The sequence below is a fragment of the Ascidiella aspersa genome, chromosome 8, assembly GCF_963924565.1.
Source record: "Ascidiella aspersa chromosome 8, kaAscAspe10.2, whole genome shotgun sequence".
NCBI lineage: Eukaryota > Metazoa > Chordata > Ascidiacea > Phlebobranchia > Ascidiidae > Ascidiella > Ascidiella aspersa.
The window spans coordinates 5,925,355-5,938,752 of record NC_139454.1 but is presented as its reverse complement, the minus strand read 5'-3'; the positions used below and the strand labels follow the sequence as shown (position 1 = coordinate 5,938,752).

The 13,398-nt window shown below is 37.4% G+C and overlaps 1 protein-coding gene across 1 annotated transcript in view; it reads right to left on the bottom strand.

Annotated features, from left to right (window-relative positions):
* Nucleotides 1-574: 574 nt before the first annotated feature.
* The window catches only part of LOC146135505 (dual oxidase 1-like), a 42,648-nt gene continuing 29,824 nt past the window's right edge, over nucleotides 575-13,398 (bottom strand). Inside the window, exons 23-32 of the mRNA XM_083395769.1 lie at nucleotides 12,360-12,544; nucleotides 11,054-11,284; nucleotides 9,887-10,070; nucleotides 8,032-8,155; nucleotides 6,987-7,166; nucleotides 5,481-5,651; nucleotides 3,652-3,810; nucleotides 2,778-2,933; nucleotides 1,523-1,651; nucleotides 575-697 (exon numbers count right to left, since the gene is read on the bottom strand). Of these exons, the coding sequence (XP_083251895.1) occupies nucleotides 575-697; nucleotides 1,523-1,651; nucleotides 2,778-2,933; nucleotides 3,652-3,810; nucleotides 5,481-5,651; nucleotides 6,987-7,166; nucleotides 8,032-8,155; nucleotides 9,887-10,070; nucleotides 11,054-11,284; nucleotides 12,360-12,544 (1,642 nt within the window). The remainder of the gene's footprint in view (nucleotides 698-1,522; nucleotides 1,652-2,777; nucleotides 2,934-3,651; nucleotides 3,811-5,480; nucleotides 5,652-6,986; nucleotides 7,167-8,031; nucleotides 8,156-9,886; nucleotides 10,071-11,053; nucleotides 11,285-12,359; nucleotides 12,545-13,398) is intronic.

Genomic DNA, 13,398 nt, shown 5'->3' with positions numbered 1-13,398 from the left:
TCCTTTTTAAATGCAAAGCCTTTATTTTACATTGCAGTTGGATTTTTATGCTTAGGATAATATGCAACTTTATCACAAGAAGAAGATATATTTTAAACCTCATATAGCGCATGTGCACACTTGGACTAAAGACTAAAGGTTAAAATGGATTTAAGCAGCAAGCTAAAAAAGGGCGCTCTTTCACTATTGTACGTGAAAAGGTATGCAAAAAAAATAATACCGCATACCACAACGCATATTGTTTGGGTTAGGGTGCGGGTTAGCGTTTCGGTGAGGGTGGGTCAAGTAATTTTATGTTTATTGTCATTAATAACTTGACCCACCCTCAACCAAACGCTAACCCGCACCCTAACCCAAACAATATGTGTTGTGGTAAGCGGCTTTGAAGAATTTTATTTTATTTTTATTTTTTACGTACAATAGTGAAAGAGCGCCCTAAAAAGTTGTATTGCTTTCTCAAGCTTGCTAATTACATAACGATTTCACGTGCAAAACTGCAAGCGTTCGATAAAATGACAATTGAAATGACGCATAGAACTTTGAAATAGGGTCCTCTCCGGCTCTGATAAGGACTTTAAAAATTTTCGAAGTGGTGAGAAAACGTTGCCCCTTCGTATTTGTTGAGCTTTGCGCAAGCCTTGTCAACTCCTCTCGTCATGGGGGGTGGCCCGCAACTGAATACGCCAAAGTTTTTAACCTGCAAGTAGAAACTTTAGTTAAGTCATTTATTTGGTATTTGTGAAATGGTAACATATTGCCAGACATGTAACATATATATATGTTAAACAAAGAAAAATGAAAATGATTATTAGTTAACAAAACACTACTTGACGGATTCAACTGCCTCTTTCCTGCCTTATTAAATTTCATTAGTAATGTTACAAGTTAGAACCAATTGTTTTTGCAAGTCGTTTAAAATGTGGTACGAATGTTGAAATTTGCTATCGCAGACAAGCGGACACCTTTCAGAAGATTTTCTATATGAATTGCTAGGATTGTGTTTCGTGAGAGGCTTATAGTAAACTTTCCGTATAATTACTACACAACAATAATGTGTATAGCTATATCGGTACAATTATATTGTCATATATAACAAAATTACACAATGTCTGCTTGAAAATACTCAAATCCCAGTCAGGTCATCGGCGAAACAACTAATAGGACCAACTTTCAATCTAAATTTGCGCATAGCAAACATAAAAAACAAAAAAAAACAGGTTAACATTGATGCCTATTAGACATCAAAACCAAATGTTACTAATCAGATTTAATTAAAGCACTTAAATTTAAGCCATTTGCGTATATGACTTAAGTTTAAATTAGGTCATATTTTTCGAAAATACCTAAATCAAGTCAATGTATTTGAAAACGGAGACTTTCGCACTTCACTTAATGATGTCAAGACATCAGTATAAAACTGGTCTACAAATATAAGTATAACTAATGTTTATTTTGTTTCTGCGGGATAAATAATGATCCACCCAAATGGCAGTAAATCATCGCCTTGTTTCATGGCCCAAACCTGAGAGTGTTCTTGCGAAAGGGAAGTGAAGAAATCGTGAAAGTCTGGCCTCCCGAAGTGCGTTGTGGCGCGCAATCCTGTGAACAGGGACTTACCCGCGATCTTCTGAAAGTGCTTCTCGCAAATGTACTGAAACGTAAATTGGAAATTATAGTAAGTGCTGTGTATGTTTTTGTCATCAAAGCATGCTTAAGTTTTGACGAAACTTCACTGGTTTGATCGTTATCTCTAAATTATTAAGCTTGATTAATATTAGGAAGTACAATATAAATAGGCCTATAAAATATTTCCGATATTGAAATTAGATAACACCCCAATAGATATATTTTAGTTTGGACTGCGAAATTTTGTAATTTGTTTTTTTGTAAACGACATTTACGGACTTATTATCGGGTTGTTAAGTTACATAGTTTATATATCTTAAGAAATCTTGAGTGCCGGATTTTGTAAAAGCCAAGGCAGCCTTCCAAATCCTTATTATTTTTTAACATACCCTCAAAGTAACGGTTATTGCGTTAAATTTATCTGTAGGGCGAATATTTTTTGACTTGTCAAAAAAAGTCAAAATTTGTCAAAAATTTTTAAGTCAAAATCGAATAAAATTGCACATAAATCGCTTACAAAATTAAAAAAAACTTAAAGTCAGCTTTTTTGAAATTCGTTCGGTTATTTTGAAATTTATCTTTCATTTTATCAACCAAAAAAAATTTTTGATATAAGTTCAAAGTCATTTTAACCGTATTATATCTTTATTAGAGCAATATACAGTATAAAAAATGCGTGATTAACGACGCCTAGGTTATTTAAATCAATGTATTTCTAACAGTTCAAAATTTCCTATTTTTTTGTTTTTTGCGTACAAACAGTAAGTTGTTAAAAAAATTCAGCAGACATCGTGTAGCAGAGGTAAAAGTAGAGTGATGTCATTTTGTAGAAACGTCAGAGATGACGTCACAGTACAGACAATCTTAAATCACCTGCTATACTCGGTGTCACTTAAAATCGTGTTATTCGACGCAAATGCTTTTTTAATGAAAATAGCATTTAAAAATGGGTAACCGTATACGTAGAAGCAAAACGAGTTTTGCCTGAAAAAACTGACATCCTTATGTGAATATAGTTTTACAGGTACGCCATTCCGGCAATAAATATTTTACGGGCACGCAGTCCCGGACCGTTCCGGCTTATTTTTACCAATGTTGTTTGTCAGCAAGAATTGAATGTTGGTTCCAATCGATTTCTCTATAAAACCTACCAGCATTGTTGTGCGCAGGTCGAACTTGTGCGGTAGCTGTGTGATGAAGATGTGCGTGTTGAGCACCTGTTTCCTGTCCTTCTGTTCCACTTCGCGGATTATTTCGGCCAGCCACTCGTACTGCTTCTGGTCTCGCGTAACCCAAATGAAGTAGACCTTAAATGAAAAGCGTATAATGTATAAGTTTGCTAACTGCCTCGGGCTCTAAGCACGGCACTAAGCTAATCAACACACCGGCGGTCAGGGTTGTAATGACTTTGAGTCAGTGACTTGACTTAAGTGCAGTTAAGTCATTGTTTTGAAATGACTTGACTTGACCTAAGTCTTTTAGACAAATGACTTGGGTTAAAATGGAGTGTTTCCATTCAGCATTTTTTCGTAAAATTGGGTTATTCATCCTAATTTCTGCGCATAAAGCAATTTGCTTGCCCTTTATTGCCTTTTAGGTATTTTTTAGTTAAGGAATTGCTCGTAATCGGACGAGTTTACCTAATTTTAATAGCTTGACAAGGACTTACTTGGAATTGACTTGCTTTAATTATGACTTGACTGTGACTTGACTTGTTATTTATTTAAAAAGACTTGACTTGAACTTAAGTTATTTTACATATGACTTGGTTTAGACTTAAGTTATTTTACAATGATCTGATTGGGACTTAAGTAAGTTCCAACTGACCTGTTTACAGCACTGTCGGCGGCGTTTGATGATTCAATTATCGATTTTAGATTGAAAACTGAATAAAACATATGAGTGTCGCCTATGTCCTTTTCAAACAGCGACCCACAGTTATTTTAAAAAGCGATTTTCTTTCTTAGACGTGACATTAACAAAACTCTTAGCTCCGTCACTGACTTCGAAGCTGTCGATACTCACAGTCTTGCATCTGACTCCAACCCGGGTCGCAGTCGTGTTGACCAGGTCCTTCAGGATGGACGCAAAGGGGGTTACCCCGATTCCCCCGCCCACCAGAACGGCCACGTCATAGCGGTACCAGTCCTGATGTCCTTCGCCGAACGGCCCGTCCAAGAAAAGCTTAAAATATTATTTCAACTAAATCAGTGGTTCTTAACCGGGGTGCAGCGGTACCCTGGGGTGCCATTTCTAATGCTCAAGGGTGCTGACAGATATTTGAGAATCTTTAAGAATCTAATTTTTGCCCAACAACCTTTTGTGTAAGATCAGAGTTGAATAAATCCGATTATAACTTCCTACGTTGTGTAAAGTTGATGTGTGTTGTTCCAGTTCCGCTTATTGTGACATTCTAGTGAATTACCTATGGTAATATCTTGTAGGGCCGCCACAACCTATGTAATATTTCTGAGGGATACCGCAAGCAATAAAAGGCTGAGAACCCCTGAATGGATTGCTTGGGATACAGCAGGACAACTCAACCATTTTTAGCAACGGCCCAGTTACAAAAGATTACATTTTTCTTAGGTTCGTTATAACTCTCATGAAATAATCTACAGTCATACAAAATGTAATGCGGTAAAGTTTACGTATGTCCTTCGCTTGACCTGAGAATTACGTATAATGTTCGTTACTGGAAAGGGGTTTTCAGTGAACAGCAGCAATTGTTTGCCAAGAGAAACTCATCAAATCTCATTGCTATGTAAATACTAAGACAGATTATGTCCGGATTCAACACTGAAAAGGTCATTCGGACCGCCATCCTAGTGATTCTTATAGGCCGTTACTTCTTGGTGCTAATGGACCCCATAATTCAAATTACCATTAATTTTTCACGACAGAGTTAACGGTCAACTTAAGTGTTTAAAGACATAGTTTGGTGAGTAACGTTATGTTGGTTGTTTTTAAGTCCCAGTGCGCGGATAAGTTATATGCGAAAAAAATTAACCGAATTTTAAAACTATTCTGTCTTTCTCAGTAAAACATATTATGAGATTCGTTAGCATAACAACAGTGTTAAACATTGTAGGCAAGTCGCAGACTATTAGTTTTAAATGTGTTTTTATTTTTAACATTATATTCAAGTATCTCTTTTTGCGTTATAAAGTCCCAGTTGTTAAAGATATCACGAATCTTCACTATCGGTTAAAGCAGTGGTCGGCAAACTGTGGGCCGCGAGTTACTTTTGAATAGCTTGTTGTTATAATGTAGTTGTGGGTCGCGTGATAGTCGTAAATCATTGCACTTTATTTTAAAAGTTAGTGTGGCATATAATTTTTAATAGGCTCAGCTTTGAAAAGGCCCACGTGCCATATGTGGTCCTGAGAGCCTGTCGAACTATTTTTTTTGCCAACTTAAACTGTGTGTAATTGAAAAAATTATCGCGCTCGCGCGCATATTCTTCGCTTTATACTATGTTTTACATTATGATATGGCAGTATTTTGGGCACCAATAGGCGCCGTGTTATATTTCACCTTATAAAAACCAATTATCCTGAATCCGCCACTTTTTCGTAGTGGTTTTACTTGGCCTTCAACAGCTCTGAAAAGAGTACTTTGGGCCGCGACAAAAAAGTTTGCCGACTATCGGTTTAAAGTAGCGAGAGATGCCGTCAAATAAGCGACCTTTCTCAAATAGGCGACCTTCAGAAGGTTGTATATAGGTTTATATAACCTTGAGTTATTTCGAAAGAAACTTTAAGTTGGTCGGGCATATCCAAGCAACTCAGGATGAATATTAAGTTTGGGTCAAACGTCAATTTACATCACAACGCCCAGTGTGCAGCACGTACTTTGGGATAGGGAGATTCCATTAAGGTTTCGGGGTCGTAGATGGAACGCAGGTTGGTGGTCCAGGGACCCACCGCCCGAATGTGTAGACTCAGATTGTCTTCGTGTGGCGCAGATGACAGAGTGAAGGGGTGGTATTCCCACTTCGACTGAGCCAAGCACGCAATTCGAACCTGTACGATTTGAAATAGTGTATAGTGACTATGTGCACAGTGCAGGATTAACCAATAGGCTAGTAAGGCTATAGCATAAGGCCCTGGAAAAATTCGAATGTTAATTTTTTTAAGAGTTAAACATTTATAGTCAGGGCCGGATTGTAGGCCTAATGCTGTTTACTAGAGAAAGGCTGATAGTGATATAGTTCTGCGCTTTTATTGCTTTTTTAGCTTGGTTTGTACAGTTATGCCTTTCTCTAGTAAACGACATTAGGCCTACAATCCGGTCCTGACTATAAATGTCGTAATGTGGACATGCACATTGATAAGTTTTAAATAAACAGGTACGGTAGTCCCAAAGAAAAATCAATTCCTATTAAAGATTTCTAAAAACTTACACCAAAGGATACGCGATACAAGGTAAGTGTTAGTAAAAATATCAAAGCCCATACAGAAGTAGGTATTATTCTGATTAAACGTAGTGTTGAAAATAATAAAGAGTTTTTTCGAAACGTTCAAAATGATACCTACTGCTGTATGAGCTCTGATATTCTTACTACGTCTGACTACCTCCAACCATTATGCTCCAAAGGGAAGTGTAGGTATATACTGATGCGAAAACTTTCCGCATTTTCGATGTAAAATTTTATATGGGACTTTTATTGTTTGGTAACTCAAATTCCACTATTGGGTTGCCCTTACTTTATTGGATCACCGACTGACAAGGGCTCATGAGCAATTAAATTCGAAATTGATTTATGTTATTCTTTAGTTCTTTTTCAGTTTTAAGCTTACAAATATTCAGTGAAGAGAATTTGATCACTTGATCTATCTTTTATGCAATGATGAATTTGGCACCGATAGGACGGCCGTATTTTTACCCAGAGGAAAATCAAAGAATTCTCTAAATTTCATGTCGGCAAAGCGAGTAAAGCATAATGAATGATTAATTTTGATTTAACCTAGTCAACATGATTAAATATGAGTTAATCATTAATGGAATTTGTAACAAAATTTATTTACATGCAGGGCTTGTAGGCGTACGATATAGTAGAATAAGGTCGTTTCACAATCGTAGCAGTGGGCATTGACCGTACGTAACCAACATCGCTGTCAGATCAGTCGTGTTTTTCAAAATCGGAGGAAGCATGGGGATTCCCCGATCGTAGTCGTATCGTTAACCAGTGGGAATCCCGCTTTATATAATGGTAAATCTTTTCAATGTAACCTTGTATTGAGCAATATCTCAACTAAAATATAACAAAAACGCAAAAGTAAATGAGGCAAATTGTTTTACTTGTCAAAATCATTAAATTTTATGCCAACCACGGATGTAAAGCATTTCCGACTCACCCATTGGCCAGCCTTGTAATCGAAGTTCCTGGGACGCTTAAAAACCAGGTTGGTGACGTTTGAAGGCAGAAGCTCGGCCTTGACCACTGAGATCTCAGCCTTCTTTCGACTGATGCTGTACAGCCGGTCCAGGGTGTAGAGGGTTGCAAAGCCGAGGAAGTAGTAGCAGAATGACGGACTCTGAGAAATCGAAATTCGTTTCACATTAGGTGTGCACTATAGATATTTTATCCCATATATTTCAATAAATTATAATAAAAATTGTGATGTAGCTTATTTTTGACACAATAAATAAACAATCACACCAATGATTTTTGGCTCATCTGTTGGAAAAGATGAATGGTTTTCGTCTGGCTAATAATATAAGTTTTCTAGGAAATCAATTTTCTTATGTTCTCTGTCAAAATACTATATTTGATTTTTCAGATGCAAATTAAGTCCACGCTGGAAAGTACTGTCCACCAGCAGAAATCCAAGCAAGCTATATAAGTGACTGTATACATGCCTATATATCCTTGTGAATCCGTATCAGTGTTGTAAACAAGTCATTTTGAAATGACTTGAGTCCCAGTCAAGTCATTTGTAAAATAGCTAAAAGTCCAAATTAAGTCTTTCTGAATAAAAGTCATAATTAGAGCAAGTCGATTCCAATTCAAGTCCTTGTCATAAAAGTTACACCTTGCGCTATTTAAATTAGCTGAACTCGTCCGATTATGAGCAATACGTAAACTATAATTCCGAAAAACGCAATGTACAGCAAGCAAATTATGTACGTGAAAAATTAGGATAAATAACCCAATTTTACAAAAAAAATGCTCAAAGGAAACATAGTCTTCATTTCAACCGAAGTCAGTTGTTTAAAAGACTAAAGTCAAGTCAATTAATTTGCCAAAAGACTTGAGTCAACTTTGAGAAAACGACTTAAGTGCACTTAAGTCAAGTCATTGAAATAATGTATTAGAACACTGATTGGTACCAAAGTTTTTTTTTTTTTTTTTTTTTTATTGTGATTCTCGCTTTTTTTTTTATTGTGATTCTCGCTTACCGATATCAGCATTCCGCTGCCGTGCATCACAGAGAAGACGTAAATAAAAATGTAGCCGAACATGTGCGTCCATTGGAACCAGTTGAAGATCAGGCGCCTGGCGTATGGCGATGCGAAAATACACCTGAGGACATTACACATAAAAGAGCTAAAAAGTTAAGAATAATAAATATGCTGTTGCTACCAGGAAAAGTATATACTGAAAATAAGTAATTCTTGGTATTATTTGTTTGACGGATGTTTCGGCTACCTATCCAGATGTCTTTATCAGGTAATGTGACAACACCACGCCCAACAACGAGCAGAGTAAAAGACACAAAAAAAGTTTCGCGTCGAAACAAATAAATACGATAAGAGCTTATTTTCGGTATAGGAATATAAGAAAAAACGTTGATATCAGTTTCTTACCTATATGGATGAGTAGACCTACCGTCGCAGCCACTTGACAGTGGGTATCGGCTACGACCCCATATTATTAAACATTTTTAATACATTTTAATGATTGTGACGCTGACAGTGTTGTTGTTTTTCGTTTTTTCGGGAGCCAATTATCAAGGTTTTAAAGACATGGTCCATATTAGAAAGTATACGAAAGGTAACAGTCAAATCAATTGATTTATTTACTTTGTTCTTTATGATAGAAACTTTAGGTGGCTGATAAAATATCACAATATATAATATATACCAATAGACTTTTTTTTAGTAGGCCAGGTGTTACTAAGGACCCCCTGTGCATGGTTGCCTTAAAATAGTTATATACACTAATCAAGCGTAAGCGTATATAACCATTTTATATATTACTTTCCTTGTTACCGGAAACTAATACTTGTGGTTTGCGTCCACTACGTATAGCCTGCGTAGAATACGTCCACTACGTATTTAGCCTGCGTAGATTACGTCCACTACATATTTAGCCTGCGTAGAATACGTCCACTACGTATTTAGCCTGCCAATAAATTGCGTAACGGGCGCATGCGGAGCACAGTGAGTTGAAGATAAATCTTATTCTGTTGAATCCAACGTTACTTGGGACAACGGTTCGAAACCTTACCTGAGCAACAAGAATTATTCACTTACAGCCAGTCCCATATAGCAACACCTTTTTAATACCAAGAACTTCACCAATAGTGTTTCACGTTCACTTTTTTTTTGAATAATAAGTAAAGGGTAAATTATTGTGCAGTGGCTTATTCTTCCCATTGGTCAAAAAGTAGGCAAGTGTCAGTATATGTTCGGACCCAGTCCTCGGACAACCAGTCTTGTTTGAGGAACTGGTTCCGACACTTTGGATGGTGTAAGTAAAGTGACGCTTTAAATGTTTATATAATTTTAGTATTCACTGCCCGCAAAACCCATGTTACCCGTGAAAAAGACCAGGGCGAACTTGGCGCGCCGAGATTGTTTTCAGGCAATCTCCGATAGTTATGCCGCTAGTATGCTGAATTTTGTTACAGTCCTGATTTAGCAATCCATAAATTTAGCTTATTAGCGGCACAACTTTCGGAGATCAATTAATATTAAAAAATATATAAATGGAAGGTATAAGCAATATTACAGCTCACATGTTCTTGATTTTAGTATGACATCTTTCGCAAGCATGACGTCAGCAGTGACGTCACGACGGCCATTTGTGGGGCGAGCGGGAAGTGGGATCACTTGGCATTGCAAAGGTAGAAGAATAAGTGTTTACTTAAAAGTTCTTAAACAGTTTCAATTCTTTGACGAAAACCACTTTAATTACATAAAAATAATGTGAGCGTGTTGATTTATAAAATGCATTTGGCGCACCATCCACACTACAAGTATTGCCGTTGATGTTTACAAACAAACTGAATAATATAACACGATCACTCACATGACGATTATGATGAGGGTGAGGATCAGGCCCGTGATTCCCGTGATGGTCTGGAAGGCCCAGAAGTGGAAGCTCGGCTGGAAGTCGCTGGGAAACCACATGTCGCGGAACAGACACAAGAGGTCGCTCGTCGACTGCGTCGAGATCGAGTAGAAGTTGATCCAGTGCGCCATCACGTGGAGGCCTTGGATTGCGCAAAAATGGTATAAAAAAATGACGGTTCAGAATCTGCTAAGACCAAAAAATAAGCGCGCTACTGATAACTCAGGGCTGATTCCTAAAAACACGTCAAATGAAACTTAATCGCGGAAAACGCAAGAAAAAAATGCGTTTATTGGGTTGAATTGGCAAATTTTTTTGTTTGTAAATGATGATAAGATGAGAACAATAACCATAAAGACCAAGCGGGACATTGGCAACGACAGTCCATCTTTATGCTAGCAAACTTGCTTTATACTATATACTTAAAAAAGTTGATTTGGTCCCAAATTACCTTGACTGGGACTTGACTTGGCCATCTGATCACCTAGATTAAGACGTGACTTTATTTTTAGCAAAATACTTGTTGACTCGGGCAAATGTTAATTTACAAATGACTTGACTTGTTACTTTAGCCAAATGCGTGACTTAGACGTAAATGATTTTACAAATGACTTGTCTGTTACTTAAGTCATTTAAAAATGACTTGTTACAACACTGCTGTATACTTACAAGTAACAAACCATAGGCAAGCTCTTTCCACCGTGCGAGCTACTAACATTAATAGAGACAACGCCAAGAAATTAGTCAAAAAACGCTTACATTGCTGCGCACCAGAGTTGGATCAATTGTAATTTGTTATTGTAATTAATGTAGTCAATTACAGGTTTTAATGCTGTAATTGTTAATGTAATTGAGGTATTTTCATTCTGTGTAATTCTAATTGTAATTGTAATTTGCTAAAATTTTGACTCAATACATTGATATTGAGAAAATAAAGTTTTAATGCCGACAACTGTAGTTGATGTAGTTAATTACAGTTTTAAAATAATTCTAATTTTAACATAATTAAAACATTTAAGGGAGTAATTATAATTGTAATTGTAATTGAATTGAATTGAATTAATGTAATTGATCCAACTCTGCTGCGCACAAGGTTAACAAGAGCAAACAAACAGCAAAACCTACCGGTAAAAAAGCAGGCGGTCCAAGCGATAATCCTGTGCATCGTGATGGCAGAGTCAAAGGGGATGTATAGGTGAAGAAAGGTTTCGCGCAGGAAGGTGATCGTGTTGCGGCACATGGTCAGCAATATCGTGGAGAAGTTGAAAGCTAGAGCGGACGCCGAGGCCCGGGCCGTGGCCATCCAAAGGCCACCAATCCGGTGCAAGCCTGACGAGTCGTTTGAAGCCATGGCGTCTACATGTTAAAGGCTTTTCTAACTAGAATTTTTTCGGAAATCAGTTTAAAAAAATATTTTTGCGAAGACAACGCTTGATCACTTTTTCTTTTGGAAAATCTTTGTATATATACTTCATGAGGAGTAGAAATCGATTTAAATGCAGGAAGTAAAAGCGCAAGTCGTTCCAGGCCACAGCGTATGCATGTTAATCTCTTTAATACTGATGAATGACTTAACCTGGACTTTAATTAAAAATCAACTTGTTTTTAGCATTGCTACTTGTTTACTGCCCATAACGAAGGATCAACGTAGAGTAGCTTACGCATTGCTAAGCTATATACCAATTTAGTCACAAACCTACAAGAAAACAGGTTTATTTAATTAGATATATATATATATGTATTTTATTTGTATATTAAATATTTTCTTCATTTTTGATGGAATTAAAGCTTAATGATAAGTTTATTTTTAACTAGATAATTTTTCGTAAATAAGTCAAAATAATAAATCTTGCAAAGTCAACGGATGATCGCTTTTTTGAGAAATCTTTGTACATATAACTGAAACATTATTCAGGGGATCGAGCTTCCTTCTATCCATCGTATTGAATGGCAGAGTTATTAAAACGACTTTTCGTCAATTTTCCCAAAATAGAGTAATCAGGTGTCACTTTATAAAGACGTTGTACTGAAATCAGATGAGCTTTCGCACAACCGTGCTTCATCAGGTCAAAGTAGAAAATAAAGCAATAAAAATGCACGAAGTAGAAGCGCAAGCAAAAAGCGATAAAAATAATTAGGCCTAAAATATCCACAGGCACATGCTCGGCCGTTTTAGTCTAATTCTAAATAGGGTAATTAGGTGGATACGCCTTTATTCTTATCGCTTCTTAATCGCGCTTGTGCGTTCACCTCGTGCAAATGTAGGTAATACTAAATTGCTCGGAATTGTTTAAAAGGATTTTTTCAGAACAGCAGTAACCCTTGGCATAAAACGAACTTTTCATTTTTAGGAGATATAAGAAAAAACCGTTTAAAGCATTCCTAGTTTAACCCTTTTTAACTACTCCGATGTGTTTGAGTTTTCACTTACAGAAGGCGTTGGCGAAGACGCCGGCAGTCAGTATCATGTAGATGCTGACGCAGAAGATGTGGTTCCTGTAGTAGCTGGCGAACCTCATAAACGCCGTAAGCCACTTTCCGAACTTTCCTGGGCGCTTACGCGTCGGCTGAGCTTTAACCTCTGTGACTCGACGCTGCAACGGTTTCTCCATTATTCTGCAAGTCGATAAGTAGCGAGATAAGTTTATGGCGAGTAGCAAATTAAGGTGTAGTGAGTAGCGGGTTAAGGTTTAGGGTGAGTAGCGAGTTAAGGTCTAGGGTGAGTAGCGAGTTTAGGTTTAGGGTGAGTAGCGAGTAAAGGTTGGGTGAGTAGCGAGTAAAGGTTAGGGTGAGTAGCGAGTTGAGGTTAGGGTGAGTAACGAGTAAAGGTTAGGGTGAGTAGCGAGTTGAGGTTTAGGGCGAGTAGCGAGTTTAGGTTTAGGGCGAGTAGAGAGTTAAGGTTTACGGCGAGTAGAAAGTTAAGGTTAGGGCGAGTAGCGAGTTAAGGTTGAGGGTGAGCAGAGAGTTAAAGTTTAGGGTGAGTAGAGAGTTAAGGTTTAGTGTGAGTAGTGAGTTAAGGTTAGGGTGAGTAGAGAGTTAATGTTTAAGGCGAGTAGTGAGTTAAGGTTAGGGTGAGTAGCGAGTTAAGGTTTAGGGTGAGTAGAGAGTTAAAGTTTAGGGTGAGTAGAGATTTAAGGTTTAGGGTGAGTAGCGAATTAAGGTTTAGGGTGAGTAGCGAGTTAAGGTTTAGGGTGAGAAGAGAGTTAAGGTTTAGGGCGAGTAGAGAGTTAAGGTTTAGGGTGAGTAGAGAGTTAAGGTTTAGGGTGAGTAGCGAATTAAGGTTTAGGGTGAATAGCGAGTTAAGGTTTAGGGTGAGTAAAGAGTTAAGGTTTAGGGCGAGTAGAGAGTGAAGGTTTAGGGTGTGTAGTGAGTTAAGGTTAGGGTGAGTAGCGAGTTAAGGTTTAGGGTGATTAGCGAGTTAAGGTTAGGGTGAATAGCGAGTTAAGATTGAGGGTGAGTAGCGAGTTAAG